At 38.7% G+C, this 20,895-nt stretch overlaps 2 protein-coding genes across 2 annotated transcripts in view; both read left to right on the top strand.

Moving 5' to 3' along the window:
• The first annotated feature begins 806 nt into the window (after positions 1–806).
• Positions 807–20,895, top strand: part of LOC138056906 (receptor-type tyrosine-protein phosphatase epsilon-like) — a 41,521-nt gene continuing 21,432 nt past the window's right edge. Inside the window, exons 1-8 of the mRNA XM_068902847.1 lie at positions 807–1,631; positions 5,722–5,919; positions 9,691–9,753; positions 11,354–11,495; positions 12,262–12,374; positions 16,762–16,856; positions 19,708–19,801; positions 19,892–19,968. Coding sequence (XP_068758948.1) covers positions 1,499–1,631; positions 5,722–5,919; positions 9,691–9,753; positions 11,354–11,495; positions 12,262–12,374; positions 16,762–16,856; positions 19,708–19,801; positions 19,892–19,968 — 915 coding nt within the window. The 5' untranslated portion in view covers positions 807–1,498. The remainder of the gene's footprint in view (positions 1,632–5,721; positions 5,920–9,690; positions 9,754–11,353; positions 11,496–12,261; positions 12,375–16,761; positions 16,857–19,707; positions 19,802–19,891; positions 19,969–20,895) is intronic.
• On the top strand, positions 18,132–19,145 carry LOC138056427 (uncharacterized). Its single transcript, XM_068902215.1, has one exon. The coding sequence runs from the start codon at positions 18,132–18,134 to the stop codon at positions 19,143–19,145; it is 1,014 nt and encodes a 337-aa protein (XP_068758316.1).

Raw genomic sequence — 20,895 nt, 5'->3', positions numbered from 1 at the left:
TACTTATCCGAAAAGAATAGAGTGTCTAACCATTTACAGATGTAATTACATAGGAAGCACTTTCTTTTCAGTTATTTAAAGACCAAGTGTGTTGGTCCGGCCGCGGTCGAACTCACGGTGGGCGGTGCTAGCTCTCAACCAACTGAGCCATGGCCACCGGTGCGGGGTTGTTTTCTTAGCTAAGGAAACAACACGATGGCAGAGCTAGGCCTTAACTTAACCTCCCCCCCCCCCCCCCCTTGGGTGTGGGACCAACCACTACACCACGTTTACTCCATCTTTTCTCCACTTTCTTTTATGAGGCTGAACTTTGAGACTGAAAACGTTTTTGAGACGTTTAATATACAGGCTACCTGATGTGGACGTGGCACTACTTATTAACCCTTGGATTCCCATGATATAATAGGTTATTCTCCTGAGTACTTCCATAGATTTCTTCGTTGGTTGGTCATGAGAATTTGGTGTTATATGAGGAGCATACCCTAATATCGTACCCAGGTCTCACTCTGTCACTGGAAATGACCATGGGAGATCTGGGTACGAGATTAGAGCTTACCATTGAGCTGATAATCATCTTCACCCTCAATACTTTTCTACCTGACGGCGTATGAAATGGAGAGGTGAATTTACATTCTGATCATTTCCGGGGATCAAGCCGCAAAAAAAAAAACGAACATAAAAAATTGTTAGCTGACCCTCAGCCTATGAATCCTCTTAAAGGGTTTGAAGAATTTTACTTATTCTCAGTGTCACAAGTTATAAAGAGATTAATCTAAAAGGGATCTTATGAAACGATACATGTTTTACCGCCTCTACTAATTGCGGCAAGAAGGTGACAAAGCTTGATTTTGGATTGATTTCGAAGCTCAAAGACTCTCTCAAATGAAACTCATCTTCATATTTAAATTGAAATTATTCCACTTTCTCGGGCTACGGACGCACTCTTATACATTGCAAGTGGTTGCTCGCAATTATGAAGCGTAAATCCGAAGTGATTGCTGGATAACTAGTCTCCGCTGGATAATTCGTCTTTATTATAAATGCCGTAAGTATGCAGAAGGAAAAGAAACTTTCAGACCTGAAATGACCTGTTGCCGGAAATTAGGAATCATATCTTGACCATCGATGCATTACGAGATTTCGGTACCGGAATCGCTCGAATACTGGACCCGTGCAGTTTTGAGAAGTGATTCCCACCAAAATTAACGCGGAGAATTATTTTGCAATACTCTGTTTGGAACAACTTCCGCTCAAGTCAGTCTCTAACTTTGTCCTCAGCTTGGGGTGCCTGTGACCTGAGGGCTTTCAGCATCTGCAGCCCACGTGATCTATTCAACCGAAGATGGCGGCACATAGCAGAAAAGGAAGTTCTTGTAAAAATCAAGCCACCTTAACACATCTTCGCATTCTGCTACGACAGATTATATGATTTTTCAGAAAAGTTTTATCAGCGTGGACTGGGCGACATGATTTTGATGCATTTTGAAGGATTAAAGGAATGACTAAGAGATTTGTGGTTAGAGGCCGTGACATATTCAGTTCAAGTTCCTGGGCGGACAGTTTTGTTTATTTGACTTTATTGCTTGCTACGTGTCTGTCTTTGGGGCTAAGTGAGCTGGTTTCTTCTCACGGTAAGGCAAAGCTTTATTTGCACGAGTTTATTTGCAATCGGAATACTTAAAGCCTCCTTTTTTTTGCCATTCTTAATTTACTAAAAGAGTATGGAACAACTGTCAACTGAAAATGAAATGAAATGGATCGATCGATTTCAGCGTTGAAGCTGGCGGGATTTACAGTAATATAAATTTCTCTTAGATAAAACCTAAAAATGGCATCTTTCCTTCTTAGATTTGCACCTATATTGTTGATGTTCTTAATAAGCTGATAGTTTCATTGTGGACATGTACTTTTAAAACTCTAGTTTGTGGGCATTCAGCTGGACTTGTTTTCATTTGACATCCGGTTGTCTGACGCTGAAATTCACGCACGTACAGTATTGTACTAAAAAGGAGTAAGACTAAATGTTTTAATTACAGTCAAAGCTGGCATATGCGCCCATTTCTGTGATCTAAATGACACAGATTTCATAAAACGAAAATTAAACGACCTTTTCTACTCGCCCGAATTTCGTTATCCAAAGTATTGTTTTTATCTTGTAGAATTTTTGATTGTTATTTGTTTTCTTAACTGCATGATCGATGCCGAGTCATCCAGCGCGTGAATTAAATTACTTCGTGGTGGAGAGAAGATTAATCTTTGTAACAAGATCTTTCCCTTCCATGCAGTCAATTTTTGTTAATAAATAGTAATCTTGAGACAAGTACGAGCGTTTTGGTAAAATTCCAACCCCCGGAATGTTTTGTTATTTTTCTATTTGAAGTCAAAACAATGCGGATTGTTGAAGCTGAATTGATGAACATTATTTTCTTGAATGTGGTTTACCTAAGTGAAGTGCTTATCTTAAGTGTTATATTACAACCTCATTCTTTTGTGATGTGATTTTGTTAAGTTAATGGTTTTTGGTTTGCAGTGAAATATTTATGTATCTGTTCAACTTGAACACAAATTTTATGGGTTGTTCCGGGGAGAATTAATTGGTGACTGTAGGGTATAAGTGTCATCGCTGAAAATGTGCTTCTTTGATCCCATTGTTTTCTCTCACGTGATCAGCAGCTTTGCTTTAATTTACCAAAACAAAAGAAATTGTTTGCATTAAATGAGATTGGGGCACGAACTTTGGTTAGGAATGCTATTGGCTACTCTGATTTCATTTTAAAATGTGCTATTTGGTCATGATCATAACTATGCTGCAGTTTAATTAAAAGCTACACGAAGAGGTCGTCAAAGACAGTAATGTGTTATGTGGTCATGATCAAAATTATGCTACAGTTTAAAAGCTACACGTAGAGGTCGTCAAAGATAGTAATGTGTTATGTGGTCATGATCATAATTATGCTGCAGTTTAAAAGCTACACGAAGAGGTCGTCAAAGACAGTAATGCATTATTTGGTCATGGTCATAATTATACTGCAGTTTAAAAGCTACATGTAGCTCAGGTCATCAAAGATAGTAATGTGTTGTTTGGTCATGATCATAATTATGCTGCAGTTTAAAAGCTACACATAGAGGTCGTCAAAGATAGTAATGTGTTATGTGGTCATGATCATAATTATGCTACAGTTTAAAAGCTACACATAGAGGTCGTCAAAGATAGTAATGTGTTATGTGGTCATGATCATAATTATGCTGCAGTTTAAAAGCTACACGTAGAGGTCGTCAAAGATAGTAATGTGTTATGTGGTCATGATCATAATTATGCTACAGTTTAGAAGCTACACATAGAGGTCGTCAAAGATAGTAATGTGTTGTTTGGTCATGATCATAATTACCGTATTTACCCGTGTATAAGTCGACCTTTTATGGCCTCAAAAGAAGCTCCAAAAATCGCCCTCGACTTATACACGGGTCAAAGATTTTGAGCCAAGTTCCAGCTAAGTAATTTATTCAAAATTAACATAATAATGTTGTCTTGGGCATAACGAACGCAATGGACAAAAGCCGACGTACATTGTAGAAGACTTCAAAATGAATGACAAAAGACTTCAAAACGAATGTAAGCAATTCCAGTTGAAATAGAAAAGGATTTGTCCAACTCTAAATGTTGAAGATACTCACAAGCACAAATATGAAATAGACACTGGAAATTTTCGTTTTCCAAAGGCAGAAAGCTCTATAAGGCATTTCTGTTTCTTCAAATAAAACACGATCGTTCAACGGCTTAGTAACCTGGCGCAATACCTCGTGTTTGCGTGCAAGCATCGTCACTCATGTTTGCGTGAAAATGCTGGTTGGTAATGATTGTTTTTTATTCTTTATACAAACCTGGCAGATTTAAATGCTTTTGCAAACTTCGTATTGTTTGGTTTATGAGTTTTGTTTTGTTTGTCATTTGAGAAATTGTAAGTCAAGGACCAATTAAACCTTGCACATTTTCGCATCGTTCGCAAGTTATTTTCAAAGATTGACTCCTGCTTCTGTGATGTTGCATTGTGCTTATCCTCTAAAGCCCTTTATCCTTGAACAACGAAACAGGTGAGTTTGAGGTTTACATGTTCGATTTTCAGATAACTTTTTCGAAACTCAAGGACAAAACGCCCGCATATACAACAGCTGCTGAACAACAAAACTATTAAGCGCTTGAGGCCCTGATTTTTTTGTGCATCCACATTTCCAGAAATCGAAGAATACAAGATTAGTGTCCCATGAACATTTGACAAAGAAATTAAGAAATTGCATTTTTTGCCATCAAAAATGGGGGGTCGACTTATACATGGGATCGACCTATACACGGGTAAATATGGTATGCTGCAGTTTAAAAGCTACACATAGAGGTCGTCAAAGATAGTAATGTGTTATGTGGTCATGATCATAATTATGCTGCAGTTTAAAAGCTACACGTAGAGGTCGTCAAAGATAGTAATGTGTTATGTGGTCATGATCATAATTATGCTGCAGTTTAAAAGCTACACATAGAGGTCGTCAAAGATAGTAATGTGTTATGTGGTCATGATCATAATTATGCTGCAGTTTAAAAGCTACACATAGAGGTCGTCAAAGATAGTAATGTGTTATTTGGTCATGATCATAATTATGCTGCAGTATAAAAGCTACACATACATGTAGAGGTCGTCAAAGATAGTAATGTGTTGTTTGGTCATGATCATAATTATGCTGCAGTTTCAAAGCTACACATAGAGGTCGTCAAAGATAGTAATGTGTTACGTGGTCATGATCATAATTATGCTGCAGTTTAAAAGCTACACATAGAGGTCGTCAAAGATAGTAAATGTGTTATGTGGTCATGATCATAATTATGCTGCAGTTAAAAAGCTACACATAGAGGTTGTCAAAGATAGTAAATTATGCGGGACAAAAAATTTGAACTGACTAAAATTGGTGTCTCCACGTTTGTCAGTGGCTGCCTCTTCATGAAAGGGAAACTTGGAATATTATTGCTTAATTGAGTCAATGGCAATAACTGTTTCTGTACATAATACTCTGTCTGTGCAAAATACAGTCTGTACAAAGTGAGTCAGAGATGGGTTAATAGTTATTGCAAAGGACCAGAGATTTTGACTTGTCATTGCTGTTGGACATCATTATGCCTTAAAACTCCTCATTCTTGCAAGACCCAGTCATCCATTGACCTCTGGGAGTGAGACAGACGAGTTTGCTTGTCAACTGGGAGCGTCCTAGGATGCCTTTGGAGTCAAGGTCTCTTCCATTAAAGAGAAAACAAAATAAACAGTCATATCCTTGTCACAGTCATCTTGTCATTGGTCTTTCTTGCTCCTTGCTCAGTAAACTGTCACATTAATCATTGCACACCTGTACCTTTGTACTTAGCCAGAAGCAAACACCGTACAAGTGCATAATTTATAGGATCATTCGGTAGTATAATGTTACATGTAGCTGGTTTGCTTTGCACCATCTGATTCAACAACAAAGCAATGATGTTGGTTTCTTTCTCTTATAGATATATCATAATCTAAAACAAAGGAAAGTCAAAAAAAAAAAAAAAAAAAACTAGTCTGAAAAATGTTTATCCAAGAAAAAATATTAACTACAATGTTAACATCAACCTCTCATCAGTAGTCAGACTTCATCAACATTAATTTGTGTAAAAAAGTAATTCCTTTGTCTTATTTTAATTTTTTTCAGACGTATGTGTAGAAGAAGGCCACAATATCACCCTTTGCTGTTCTTTAAGTGGATCTTCAATAAACTGGACATTGCCATCAAACGTAACCAAGATTGTTCAGAATCTAACAATTCCAAATATCACCATCAAGAATACTGGAATTTACATATGTCATAACTCAACTTTTCTGGGAGAGCAATTTAATGTGACTTTAAAATGTAAGTGCCTGTATTTGGTGAAAGAGTTTTTTCAAAGAGATACCGGTACATGTGTATGACTGGGTATGAGTTTAACCAATGTGGGAGTGTCAAGTATTTATGAGTCAACGAGTCATGAGTCAATGAGTCAATGAGTCAACGAGTTAGTGCAGTTAATTAAACCATAAAATGAAAGCTAACATTTCAGAGAGTGCTTAGGCCTAATCACTGAAATGAGGGCTTAGGCTTAATCAACAAATTATTGCTATATTGACTGTGAGTCTCATTGACTCATGACTCATGATTCATTTGACTCATAAAACAGGTGTTCTCCCAATGTGGTACATGGTGCTGATATAGGTATAACTAATCTCATGTATCAATCCAACAAGCTTTATATTAATTTTGAATGAAGGGGTAGTTTCTAAAGAAACTGTGGTGCTGCGTCGGTGGGGAAGTAGTATACAAAAATTTGGTTTTATCAACGGAGTTGATAATGTAATGCTCTGACGAAGGGCTAACGCTCGAAACGTCAGCTTTTAGAATCTCTGTACGGTGGCCAATTTACATTATCAACTCCGTTGATAAAACCAAATTTTTATATTAATTTTGTTTTATATACAGTAATTTATATTATTTTTATATTTACATGTATATTTTTGTTTTGGATGTTAACCCATTCACTCCTCTGGTGCCAGAGCATACTCCCAGTTGATGAGTAAAATTATCTGGCGTTAGACAGAGTAAAATCTGTTAAGTCTTCCTTCAAGGAGTCAACTGTTTAATAAATTCGTATCTTTTGGTTACTTGGAAATTTTACTTCCCAATTTAGTTTGATGAGGGAATCCGAATGCTGGAAACTCAATATCTGAGGATGAAGTTTAGTGCAGTGTAGAATTATCCAATTCAATTTATACTGGAGTAATATTAATTAATTAAAACTTGGAGGGCTACTGTATTTGCATAATGTATTTGTAAAAGAGGCTATTTAAGTCTCAGAGAGTGGTTTCCACAATTGCAATTTAAGTAGAACCTCTGAGTGATGTTACACTTGCAAATCACAACTGGTGCAATCAGGAATATTCAACAATCCATAATATAATAATAATATAATTCATTTCTATAGCGCTATTAACACTAATTATTCATAGCGCTTTACAATTTTAAACCTTATATTAACTCTAAAACAATTTTTACAATTTCATTCTACCATTCTAATTTCTATAATAATTATATATAGTTAAAAAATATTTACAAATTACATCTTACACTACAAAAAATAGGAAACAAAAGAAAATAAATAAAAGTATGCAAGATAATAAAGGAAATGCGCATCTAAAGATAGGCCATTTTAAAAAGAATCGTCTTCAGTCCTGATTTAAATGCTTGTAAATTTGACGACATGCGCTACTGAAAAGGCAGTTCATTCCATAGCTTAGGAGCACATACCGAAAATGCTTTATCGCCATAGGTAACACTTCTGGATTTAGGAACACTAAGCAGATGTTGAGACTGAGATCTAAGATTGTGGGTATGCATAGACTTACATGTATTAAGTAGCTTCAGATAGGTATTCAGGAGATAAATCATTAAGTGCTTTGTAAGTCAGCAGTAGCACTTTAAACCTTATACGATAGGAAACACGGCGCCAATGTAGTCTAACTAGAACAGGAGTTATATGATCATATTTGCAAGTAAAAGTTATAATATGAGCCGCAGTATTTAGTACTGACTGAAGTCCGCTTATTTGGTATTTTGGAAGTCCAATAAGTAAAGCATTACAATAGTCCAGCTTTGGTGAAACAAATGCAGGGACTAATGTCTTAGTAGAATTTTCATCTAGATATTTTCTAATCTTGCTAATTTTTCTAACATAGTAATGAGATGATTTGCATAATTTGCTTACATGTTCCCCAAAAGATAGAGTTTGATCGAACAAAACACCTAGATTGCGTACAGTATTGCTCTGCTCTATACACTCACTACCAATCTGAACGTTGCTGAGACAGGGTCTTGGATGGTATTTAGAGCTAAATACAATGAGTTCCGTTTTATCATCATTCAACTTTAACTTGTTTGAAATCATCCACCTGTCAATTTCCTCTACACAGTGTTCTACTCCAGATTTAGCCAAGCATGCATCATCAGCAGAGCCAGTTTTGAAGGTGATATAGAGCTGCCCACTGGTTAAAAAACTGCTAATTTAAACTGATTATCATATTATTTTTGCTTTTGGTTTTTGATTTGCTACTTATCGTCGAACTATTCAATATTTTTGAGATTTGATCAAGCCAACATGTAGCAATGCAACACCAATGCAACCAGGTGATGGCTGGTTTTTTGACACTCAACAGAAATTTGAAAGTCACTCTTTCAAAGCTTTTCACTGGTTTTTACACTGTGAAATGTACATGTACAGTAATGCAATTCATGCAATGCAATTCATGCAATGCAGTAGTACTTTTGATGCCCCTTTCATAGTGGTGTGTCTGTGCAACTGTCACAGGGAATCCCGGTTTTTTTTTTCCAAAATGATTTTTTCCCATCTTGCCCCAGTTGTTTAGCTTGCAAAGCAGGCATAATTATTTTGGAAAAAATTATTGACCAACATTTTGGATAATGAGACTAGTAGAGGATGGGGTGAGTCAAAAAATTGCACTCAGGGAGAGGAGGGCAGTATGCCATTACGAACATTAGAAAAAAGGACTACTCTGCAGGCTATAATTTTTTGTTGTTGTTTTTTTTGTTTTGTTTTTTTATTTACAATATGAGCACTCTTTACAATTCAAAACTAGTACTACTTACAATATTGTACTTACACTACTTACAATACTAACACTAATATTAAGATACGATATAGTACCGCTACGTACAAAACCCTTTTATACCAAGCAACTCCTTCATTATCACCTCATCTGTATGTAATCATATATACAAAATAAGTGAATTAAGGTGCCGGTTGTATTTAAGTGGACATGAAATGTTTTTCTTACCTCTTTTTGAAATTCAGGGTAATTAACGGTCTTGAAAGGAAGGAAAGCGACAGTTGTTAACATGACTTGATATCACTCGTAGTTAATAAGCAGAATCGTTAAAGAGGTGTAGGTATTGTTCGTCTCTTACTATGTTTCAACACTGTGTTTTAACTTTAGTTTATTGATGAAATTTGGGAGGAGCAGGGTGTCTTCCCTTAACTTGGCTGCAGGCTCTTGTCGTTCAAAGGTCAGACAACTTTATCCAGTGGATGAGTCACTATCCAGAGAATGAAATGTACTTCATGTTAAGCATTGGCCGAGTTTTTCGTACACACTTTTAAATTGGCTGATATTGACTTATCCACCGCATAAAGCTGTATCCTGCTTTTGAAAAATGGCAGCCTGGTAGATTAATTGCCATTAATTGCCTTCAAAGAGGTACACTGATACTGTAGATTTTACTCTGTGTAACACTAGGTGATTTTACTTGTCAATTGCGGCCATGTATGGCCCCATAGATTCTGGTGGCACAAATGTGTGTACAGCAGACGATGTTACTCATCAATTGACAGAGGGGTGGGGAGTGGTTCAGGAGTCACTGGGTTAATTAACAACCTCTACATCCCCTCAAGAACTATGTCCCCTTTAACCCAATGACCCCTGGGAGTGAGACTTCATAGATTTTACTCTGTCGGCAGACGATGTCACTGGGGCAGTTCAGAGGTCAGTGGGTTAATGTTTCTAGGCAATACACATGACTTGTATTGTGTGACACTTTCTAAAACACCTTCCAATTCTTTGTTTGATGTGTGTACAGCTGTTTGTGTATCTTCTGAGGGAAGTACTCAATGTCACAATACAATACTTGATGATAGTGGAGGTAAGACTGCAATTTTCTTGTTTATGTTGAAGAAACATTCTTATAAATTATATGCAAGGGAATCTTTGCTGATGTCATTGTTTATATTTTGCGCCATTAACATACGCGTTTGCTCACAAAAGTTATCATACTATTTACAAATTGACTTCGAAAGGTAAAAGAACTTATTAAACTTAATTTTAAGCCTTTTAGCTTTGATAACGAGCAGGTTATTAGCCAACTGATGAATTCTTGGGTGGCAAAAGGGCTATTATGATTCGTTACATTCTTTGTAAGAATTCAAATTTTCAAAGCATCATTGCTCAGTGATTATCTGGGATATCAGGTTAAAATTTGCAGAGATATGTTTGTACACGTACAGTTGTAGCTCATTACGCAGTGCACTCTCAATACTCGGTACTTTATTCTTGACTGACTGTTTGGAAAACGATAACCTCAATGAGCCTTGTGCTGATGAGGAAAAGATTTTGCTCTTGGGTCCACATGTACCTGTAGGTTTCCGTGTTTATGAGTTTTAGCACTTCAACTTCTTCAATTTGGATACTGTTGGTACTGTAAGTTATTCATGTGGTCTTGTCAATCAGGTACCATTATTTGGGAAGGTTCTTTGCAAGTTGACCACTCATGCTGATCAGTGATGGTTCCAAATAATAAAATAATAGTTATTATTTAGGTGGCCACAGTGTTAAGCACTGGAGCACTAACTGGGGACACAAGCACAGAAATCTTGAATCAAATCAAATTAACTCATATCAATCGAGAAGGGAAAACTGGAGGACCAGATTAGAGAACCAAGAAATTCAACCCACATACATGTATGATGTCCAACCTGCAAACTGAACCCGGGGCACATTGGTGGGAGGCGAGTGCTCACGCCACTGCGCCATCCCTGCACCCCAGAGAGTTACAATTATGATTATGAAAGAGGGGCCTTCAAGTTATTCTCCTTATCCAAGAAGTTTTGAAAGTCTTAACATTTGCAGATGAAATTACATATAGGAAACACTGAATCATATATGAACTGCGGATATGAAATCAAGTGAAGCTATGATCTTCGCAGTTACGAACGCAATTTTTACAATTGCGTAGAGAAGCCTAAAAAATTCAGGACTTCAACGGGGTTTGAACCTGTGACTTCGCGATTCCGGTGTGACGCTCTAACCAACTGAGCTATGAAGCCACTGACGTTGGGAGTTGGTCATTTGTGGGTTCTAATGGTCCCGTGAGGAGTGATAGCCTCACTTGATTTCATATCCGCAGTTCATATATGATTAATTTCATATACCATTTCATCATTGATTCATTCCTCACGGGACCATTAGAACCCACAAATGACCAGCTCCCAACGTCAGTGGCTTCATAGCTCAGTTGGTTAGACCAGCTCCCAACGTCAGTGGCTTCATAGCTCAGGTGGTTAGAGCGTCGCATCGGTATCGCGAGGTCACGGGTTCATAACTGCGAAGATCATAGCTTCACTTGAAAATTTAATGTACTTCAGTCACTATGTCTCTCCATAAGTTGGTGCAAGCTCGAGCAGTTTGAGCTACCTGGCTCCCTTTAGCTTATCGTTTTAATTATCCTCTTTTAAAATTATAATCAGAGAACAATTCAACCACCGAAACGACAGCAACATCCACCCCTTCTGTGGGATCAACAATGGATCATCCAGTCTTTATCGTTCTTGCTGTGGTACTGGCAGTTTTAGTTGTTCTAGCAGCGATCGGGGCCAGTCTCTTGCTAAGGTAAAATATTCATAATTATACCAGTAATGGTTAGAGAGTTTTTGCGATTTCTGATGGGCAGTTTTGTTATGAAAAGTTTAATATGAGTTATTGCAAAAAGGTTCAATGAAAAGTTAGAGAAGTGAATGGAATCACAGTGACCTACAAATAACGTCTGCTAATGAAGGCACTTTGTTTTCTTTTTCGTGGGTACGAATAAACGGAGTTCTTGGTTATTGCGTTGCTCATTAGGGCCTGGCCAAACACTCGCAACATTTCAACGCAACGTCTTGCAACATGTGTTGAATGGACTGGCCAAACGCACGCAACATATCTCAACGGGGTGGCCAAACGTACGCAACATGTTGTGCCCAGGAATGTTGCAAGATGTTGCGTTGAAATGTTGCGAGCGTTTTGGCCAGGCCTTAAGTGTCTAACCTTATAACGCTGGAGCTCTTATTGGGGACACTGTAAACTGAAGTCAACAAATTAACGCAAGTCAAATCAAATGTTGGCTTTTGAGGCTAGAGGAAAATCGGAGTACACGAAGAAAAACCTCTCGGAGCAGTGTAGAGACCCAATAAAATCAACACACATATGACGCCGAGTCTGGGAATCGAACCCGGGCCACATTGGTGGCAAGCGAGTGCTCTCACAACTGCGCCACCCGTACATCCCTGCAGCCCTGGCCTACTTAACCGTTTTTCATGTAGAAATTGCGATCTATAAAGGTCATGCTGGCTACGTTCTTCAACAACACACCGTTTCCTTTTTTTTTTTTTTTCAGGCGACGACTCCGCTGTTGTTGCAAACTTTATTGTAATGGTTTTTTAAATGTACAGACAGACCCTTCTCCGGCTTCTCCAACTAAACGACCAAGCCTCCTAATTGGTATTTCAAGTAAGATTTGATCTCTTTTGCATAAAGTCGAGCTATATATATATAACACGCGTATCGAATTGACTGTTACGGGCTGGGTTCGAAGTAACCTTAACTTGGAACGAAACGATCATGGAACTAAAGACAGAAAAGCCCCTTTTGAGAAACCAATTGACTACTCTGCCTACTCTGGGTAGGACGTTAATTTGACTTGTAACCTAACGATCATACAATGAAACCAGGGGACAGTAACTATCAGTGACTAACGTTGGGTACGAAACGACTTGCACTTTGAACGAAATGTCCTGGAATAAAGACAACCATGGCATTACGGGTCCAGAACGAAAAATGAGTTTAAGGAACTATCCGCTGTACGAAGTGCGTATTACGTCTTGGGAGACATTTTTCAAGATTAATTCCTTCACGTGTATTATCAGATACACACAGTTCTGTGCTTACACAAGCCTAACTTTAGAGTTGGCTCAAGACAATTGTCCCAGTTGAAATGCACACAGACAAGGAAACTTAAAAATTGAACGACACTTACCTGGAAGTGGAAGTTCGATGAGAATTCTACCGATCTGTGAAGTGACCAAGAGATTACGTGCAGATAAGACTTCCTCCTAGAGAAAGGAGGGAACGGTATGTACTCTCTTGTTCACTCCACAGATCGGTAGAATTCTCATCGAACTTCCACTTTAAGGTAAGTGTCGTTCAGTTTGTAATAGACCATTTTACAGTTTTGTGCTCAGTTACCAGGCCTTTGAATAAAAGCGAGGCTGAAGTTGACCTTGCTTTGATACAAACCGCATTGCTTTTCTTATGTAAATCATTTTGTTGTAATGCTAACGAACCATGTACACAAGAAAAGCGGTGAGGTTTGTATCGACACAAGGTCAACTCCAGCCTCACTTTTATTTAAAGGCCTGGCAACTGAACACAAAACTGTAAAATGGTCTATTCTACCTCACTGTCACGTGACCAGAGATTCCATGAGACTTTGAAGCCACATCGGGGAAACAAGATAAGTGCCAAATGGCAACTAATGAACACACAACAAAGCTTAGAAAATCCAGGCTTGAGAAAGTCTCGAACCTATGACAGTGCGAAGGAGTTGAAACGAATTCTTAGCGAAAGATTGTTACAGTTAATGAAACAACTTCGGCTTCGGAAAAAATCTAGGCTTGCGCATGCGTTGTGTACTGCCGTAGAGCTGAGCTGTCATCGGTTGTGTTTGTATACCACGAGCGATGAACGTATGGTATAGAATATTTCACTGGTCACATGCTTCCACTACGTACAAAATGCTTTCAAAGACAATGACATATTTGAATACAAAGATGATATGTTTTTTCAAGAAAAGCTGAAGGATTTTGGATTTAAGTGCTTGGAGATCTCTTCAAGGAATTTGCGCAGTTCATGGCCTTTGGTGTGAGGGCTCTAGCGAAAAGGACTTCGGAAATGATGAATCAAGTTTTTCTTACTTTCAAGTTTTCAAGTGAGCAAGAATATCAAGGAACTGAACTCTGAAATTTAGATTTTTGAACGATTGTAAGGAACAAAATAGGAACAGAACTTAAATGATCCCAGATTGTTTGGGTTATGAAGGAAGAATATTTGTGGTTGAATATCCCACAGATGCAAGACATTTTTTTTAACAATAGACCTTATTCATAAATGGCGGCCAATTTATAATTCTTTTGTCGAAGTGCAAATTAGCCTACCAAGCCTCGATACCATACAGTGAATTGAAAAGAATTCTTGCTCTAAAATGAGGCTTGGTAGGCTAATTTGCACGTGGACAAAAGAATTATAAATGTGACCGCCATTTATGAATAAGGTCTATTACGCTACTGAATAAAATATACCATAACCTATTCTTTGGACGAACGAGGCGTACAATATGGAGGATACAAGCTTTATCCAGACCTCAAGCAGTGACATTTCCGGCAAGTATTACGAAAGTCAAATTAAACTGCCGTTTTTCCGACTTCGATTGTAATTTGACAAAGTATATAATTCAAAGAATTGAATTTTGTCAAATATTTATGAGACTTTCGATCAAAACCAGAATGAAAATGTTGAAACCAAAGTGAAGGAGATTCTGGACTTAGTTTTTGAAAAATGTTCAGCCACGAAACGCTTAGTACGCTAGAAAGTTATACTGGAAAGTCAGAGTCTTACCTTTTTGAGATTTAAAATTTCCTGATGTCGGTCTTTTGATACAGAAAGAAATTTTATTTGAAATTTGAATTTGTCCCCTTATTTTTCGTAATAAAGTAGGAAAGAATCCTCACTATTAAAAATATGGTTTTTATGGTGATAATCTTGCTGTAAGAAAAGAGCTGAAGGATTGTTCCTGTAACGGCGTTGTTTATTGTAGATTTGGGCGAATCGCATGGTAAGGGGAATTCTTTGATTGTACCTCACGTCCACATTTGCCATGTTGGTGGAAAGAACGATAACACGAAAGTCTTTTGGGATTTGACTCGATTATTTTGCAGAACTTGAGCTACATTTTGCTATCGTTTTGGCACCACCATGGCCGTCTTATCACGTGAGTTTGCGCGGTGCAATCAAAGAATTGGAACTAAAACAGACAGCGACAGTCACACTAAGAGACGCCAATAGAACACTTCATTGCAAGGACATCCGCTTAACACCTGACTGGCAAAAATTTGAGCTTTGAATTTTATCCAAAGTCTGTTTAATTTGAGTGTAAGTTTTGGTTTTCACAGTCCGCCATTACTCACGTTCAAAACTAACCGATTGGACGGACCTCAGAGGGTTGGATCTGTGGAAAAGTGACGTCATTTATTCACTTGCTTGTAAATGCAGCTTGTTATATACGAAAAACACGAATTTAAAAGTCTGAAAACCCGAAACTCCTGTGTTGCATATTAATTGAACCGCGTACACACGTATTGCAGTCTTAACTAGTGAGTGTTTGACATCATTTTTCTCCTCGATCCAGCTCTCTCAAGACTTTAAAGTGAGGGTGTATTTACATGAGACCGGGATGACATCAAACCGGTGTGAACTTTTACCGGCATGAAATTTTTGCACCCGTTTACATGAAACCGGGACGAAATGCTTATAGTGCCTGGTTTCGGAACGAAATGATATGTTTTATCGCTGGCCCAACAGTATACAAGCTCGAAAAATCTGGACCCGGCCTGAGTTTTGCTTCAGCAAACGAGGTTTTTGAGCTACGGGCGGCAAGCGGAAGTGGACTTTCCGCATGCCAGGATAGTTGTGTCTCTCATAGTTTTAAAGTAATTTGCTCTAATAGGTCCAGAGAAAACATACTTAGTAATATAAATGTGGTTGTTTCAAGACAAATTAACTTCCGGTTGCCATCCGTGACTCAAAAAGCTCCCTATTTTCGTGCGAACGGTACGAACTCAGATCTGTACGAGAGTTTCTCGTTTCGGTCCAGCAACCGAGACGAAGTTTGACCGGACCGAGTCCATTGTCAGGCCGTTCTCATGAAAACGCAAAAAAAAAAAGAAATGTATGAAGGCCGAAACAATCTCATGCTGGTCTGAGTTCGTCGCGGTGTCATTTAAATACACCCTTAGTAATGGCGGACCATTAAATAGGAAAATTCCAGTTAAGATAATTGGGTGTCCTTTTGAAATCAAGTCTTGGGTCGCGTAGCGTTTAGTTAACATAGTATTGAAATCCAAAGAAAAGAAGAATTAATTATTTGATCATAGTAGTACTTTAAAAATATCATTTAATAGCTAGGAGCTACAACGAAAACGTTTTTTCATTTTAGCCCGCTTTACACTACATGTAGCACTAAAATCTGGTACGGCACTCCCAGATCTTGGTACCGTACCAATGTTTTTCGGGCACGGCATGGTAATTTTTTCGTGTCAAAACAGGACAAGCTTGCAAAAGGCGTAGCAAGCATAGCACCAATGTTTTTCGGGCACGGCATGGTAATTGTTTCGTGTCCAAACATTACAAGCTTGCAAAAGGCATAGCAAGCACTTGTGCCAGAAATTATAGAGATGCCGAGCACATCTCTGGAGGTCGGCATGTGTAAGGGCCGATTTACACGGTACGACTTTGTCGCATGCGACAACGACTTACGACAGGCCCACGACATGATTTACGATTGTTGTGTACGCCAGAAAAAATGTCGTAGCATTTAAAACATGTTTTAAAACACTGCGACAATCGTAAGTCATGTCGTAGGCCTGTCGTGAGCTTGTCGCATGCGACAAAATCGTATCGTGTAAATCGGCCCTAAAAGGGGCTTTAGTTTCTAGACTTCCGTCTTTAACTTCATTTTCTTTCTCCCTCGTTTTTTCCATTATCATAAAAGAATGTAAACCTATCCTGTCTCTGAAGTTTGGATGTGAAATAAAAGATTGTTGTTGTTGTCCTTTTTGTACAGGATTAAAACATGGTGCCATTCAAGTGGATGACTTTTCTCGCCATGTAAAAAGTTTGCACCTCGACGATGACTACAGATTCAATCAGGAATTTGAAGTAAGTACTTAGTTTTTGCTGTTACTTCGTTGCCATTCTTTAACGTGACTTGTTAAAGGAAACATCACAAAAATAATGCCAATGTGAAAAAAATGTGTTTGGTTAAGAAGTTGGAAAGTAGGGTTAAATTCAATCCTGGGTGGTTCGTTTCCGCAAGCTTCATTTTGTTTGTTAACCATCGAAGATCGGATTCGGAGATTCGACGACGCGTTGAATATTAGAATGATACATTCTTCTTTTATCATCGTCCTGATGTCGTCATTAGAGATCTGAAGGCCTCATTGGTCAGTCCCAGGCGCCAGTCGTGATTGTTACTATGGATACGGAAATGGATACGTCAGTGAGAGACCGATTAGTGCGCATGCGCATACCCAACAACCTTGAAAGAGGAAACTTCATTCAACATTCGCGATAACTAAAGAAATGTTGGATGGTTGTTGAAGCAAAGTTTAAACACTTTTGAACTCATTCAACTGAACTTCGATTGAACATGTTTGACACTGTTTAATGAACAAAAGCAATCGTCGGTCTTCACGCCCCTCACGTGCGTTTTACATTGTGGTACATTTCTTAGCCGTTATCGTCCTGACAACGACGTGCAATCATCATATTTGACGTTACGTGGAGAACGTCACAGCACTCTGGGCGAAACTTTCAGTTTTCTTCCCAAACATTCACATCCTTATAAGTAAAGGCTTTTTAAAACAAATTGAGGTAAAAATTACCGGGTAAAATGCGCGACGTTTCGACCGAACTTCGGTCATTATCAAGCTTAAAAGTGAAGATAAAATTTTGCATACATAAATATAAAACTAAGGAGTAAAAGTATGTAAAGTATGAAAATGTACAAAAGGGGGTGTTAAAAACATGCTAGAATAAAAATGGATTAAAACACTTTCGCACGAATTGAGTCTGACTGTACATTCAGGCTTGGTCTCAGTTCATTAATTAAAAACATTTCATAAATGAGACAGTCAAACTTGCTCTTGCACTTTTTTAAGATAGTAAAATTCCTCGTAAGGTCATTGGGCACATAGGACAATCAATAGTGGGGATATGCTCGTTTCTTTCGATGTCTCTTCATTATTCACCAATGTACCACTGGAAGAGACAATACATATTCTTGCGTATAAAGCTTTCATGAACGATTGGTTCAATGTAACGCACGGCCTCAACCTCAGTAAGCAAGACCTGGTTGATCTCCTAAGAGGCGTAACGAAGGACCAACTTTTTCTGTTCAACGGTCAACTCTATGAGCAGACAGATGGTGTCGCTATGGGCTCCCCGCTCGGACCCTTATTGGCGAACGTTTTTATGTGCAGCATAGAAGAAACGCTCGAGCGCGATGGCAAGATGCCCGCATACTACAGGAGATATGTGGATGACACGTTAACTATTGTGCCAAATATAGCATCAGCTAATGAATTCCTCGAGACTCTTAACCACTGCCACCCCTCGGTTAAGTTCACTATGGAGATTGAGAATAATGGAATGCTTCCGTTTCTGGGCACACAGCTCCTTAAAAAATCTACACAAATCCAAACCAAAGTGTATGTCAAACCTACCAACACTGGCCTTTTGCTGCATTACAAGAGCCATGTTGATGATCGCTACAAGCGCGGCTTATTGAAAACTATGCTTGATCGTGCGTTCCGCCTCTCATCTAACTGGTCATACTTTTCCGGTGAATGTGATCGGCTCAAAATGGTGTTTTCTCGTCTTAGCTATCCAGACAGGTTAATTAATTCCACCATCTCGCGCTTCATTGCAGTCAAAGCTTCTGATCAACCTGTTCGCGAGTTACCAGCTGTTAACAACGAATTAAAAGCGGTTCCTGTGGTTCTGCCATTTAAGGACCAGTCTTCAGCCGATATTGTGAGAGCACAACTTAGAGATCTGAGCCAGAAAATTCAAGTGACCGTCCGGCCCGTGTTTGTTAGCCACAAGATTAAACAGCATCTGAAACCGCGCGAAGTCAAGCCTCCCATTGTCAACCAACAATCCCTTGTTTATCAGTTTAAATGTGACCTGTGTGATGCAGGTTATGTTGGTTACACACGGCGGCATTTGCATCAACGCGTTGACGAGCACAAGAATGCGTCTTCCTCCATTGGAAAGCATTTCCGTGTGGAACATTCCTATGTGCCCAATGACCTTACGAGGAATTTAACTATCTTAAAAAAGTGCAAGAGCAAGTTTGACTGTCTCATTTATGAAATGTTTTTAATTAATGAACTGAGACCAAGCCTGAATGTACAGTCAGACTCAATTCGTGCGAAAGTGTTTTAATCCATTTTTATTCTAGCATGTTTTTAACACCCCCTTTTGTACATTTTCATACTTTACATACTTTTACTCCTTAGTTTTATATTTATGTATGCAAAATTTTATCTTCACTTTTAAGCTTGATAATGACCGAAGTTCGGTCGAAACGTCGCGCATTTTACCCGGTAATTTTTACCTCAACATTCACATCGTTCATACAAATCTTCCTCCTGGAAATGTGGTTGACATTTTTGGCATCAATGTCATCATTTACGCAAAGATCTTCAAACTTTTTGACCATCCGACCTAGCTAACCATGGCAATTCGCACAACATCTATCTTTCGCCCCTGTAAGTCGTGTACAGCACGTGTACAGCACAGGTTTGCTGCTTCGTAGTCGATGCTAGAAAGCGAAAACTGAGAAGGGAGAACGGTGTCTTTTTGCGTCAATCTGTTGTTACTCTCTGAATTTTTTGATTGCACTCACGTGATAGGAAGGCCATGTTTGTGCCAAAAAAATAAAAAAAAAAGTTTTCCTCTAAATACGCAATGTTTCACATTTTTCTTGTTTTGACTTCCTTTGCAGTCTTTGAAAAATGTCCACTTGAAAATGCGCTCATGGAGTCACAGTGACAGACCAGAAAATCAACCAAAAAATAGATACGGAAATATAGTGGCATGTAAGTTTGTTTTTTAAACATTATCTAGTAATACGCGAAAGGAAACTAGATTATGTCTTGCTTCTGTACTCTTTTCTTTTTTTTTTGCAGACGACCACTCTCGAGTAATTCTTTCTCTGATGGAAAATGAACCAGAGTCTCGTTATATTAATGCAAATTATGTTGATGTAAGTAGCCATAGATTGTAGCACATGTGGGGTATACGTTTTTCATTTTTTTCCAAACTAAATAGACCTTGTTGTGTGCTTTGCCTTTACTAAAATTTACGTCTTTGGATAGCTGAGGGGAAAGTACTGTCTTGTAATGATATCAAATGCTGGTAGTTCTTTTACCTTTTGAAGTCAATTTGTAAATAGCGCGATGCCTTTTGTGTGCAAACGCGCATACTACTACTACTACTACTACTACTACTACTACTACTACTACTACTACTACTACTACTACTACTACTACCGCTGCCACTGCCACTGCCACTGCTAACACTACCACTGCCACTGCCACTGCCACTACTACCACTGCCACTGCCACTGCCACTACTACCTCTATGACTGCCACTACCACTACCACTACCACTGCATCTGCCACTGCCACTGCCACTACTACCACTACCACTACCACTTCCACTGCCACTACCACTGCCACTGCCACCGCCACCACTACCACTACCACTACTACATCTAATGTCGTGTCAACAAATGGGTACTTAGATCTGCCCTGTCGTCTCCATCCATGGGCGGGAGCCCAACAGAGATGGTTTTGTTGGCAATCAGGTCATCGTGTCTGGCAATGTAACCGCAATCTCCTCGGTCTGACCCTCTGTGATCCGGTCTCAAGGTCTTAAAACAGTACTGCATTTGAGATCTTGTCCTTCCACTTGATGTTCAGTGCCATTCGCAGCATGCTGGAATAACGACCATCAATATTTAGCGCTGATGTCCTGTTAACTGTATAGACACATAATGTTTATAAAAGGACATAAAAGCAGCAATTTTGTAACAATCTTAATGAAGAGCACAAGACTTTTAAATTTGAAAGAAGACGTGTTTCGGCAACTCCTGTGCCATCATCAGTTTGTGGATGGAATAACAATGATG

This window comes from Montipora capricornis, chromosome 7 (genome assembly GCF_036669925.1).
Source record: "Montipora capricornis isolate CH-2021 chromosome 7, ASM3666992v2, whole genome shotgun sequence".
Taxonomy (NCBI): domain Eukaryota; kingdom Metazoa; phylum Cnidaria; class Anthozoa; order Scleractinia; family Acroporidae; genus Montipora; species Montipora capricornis.
This window is presented reverse-complemented; position numbering and strand designations above follow the sequence as displayed.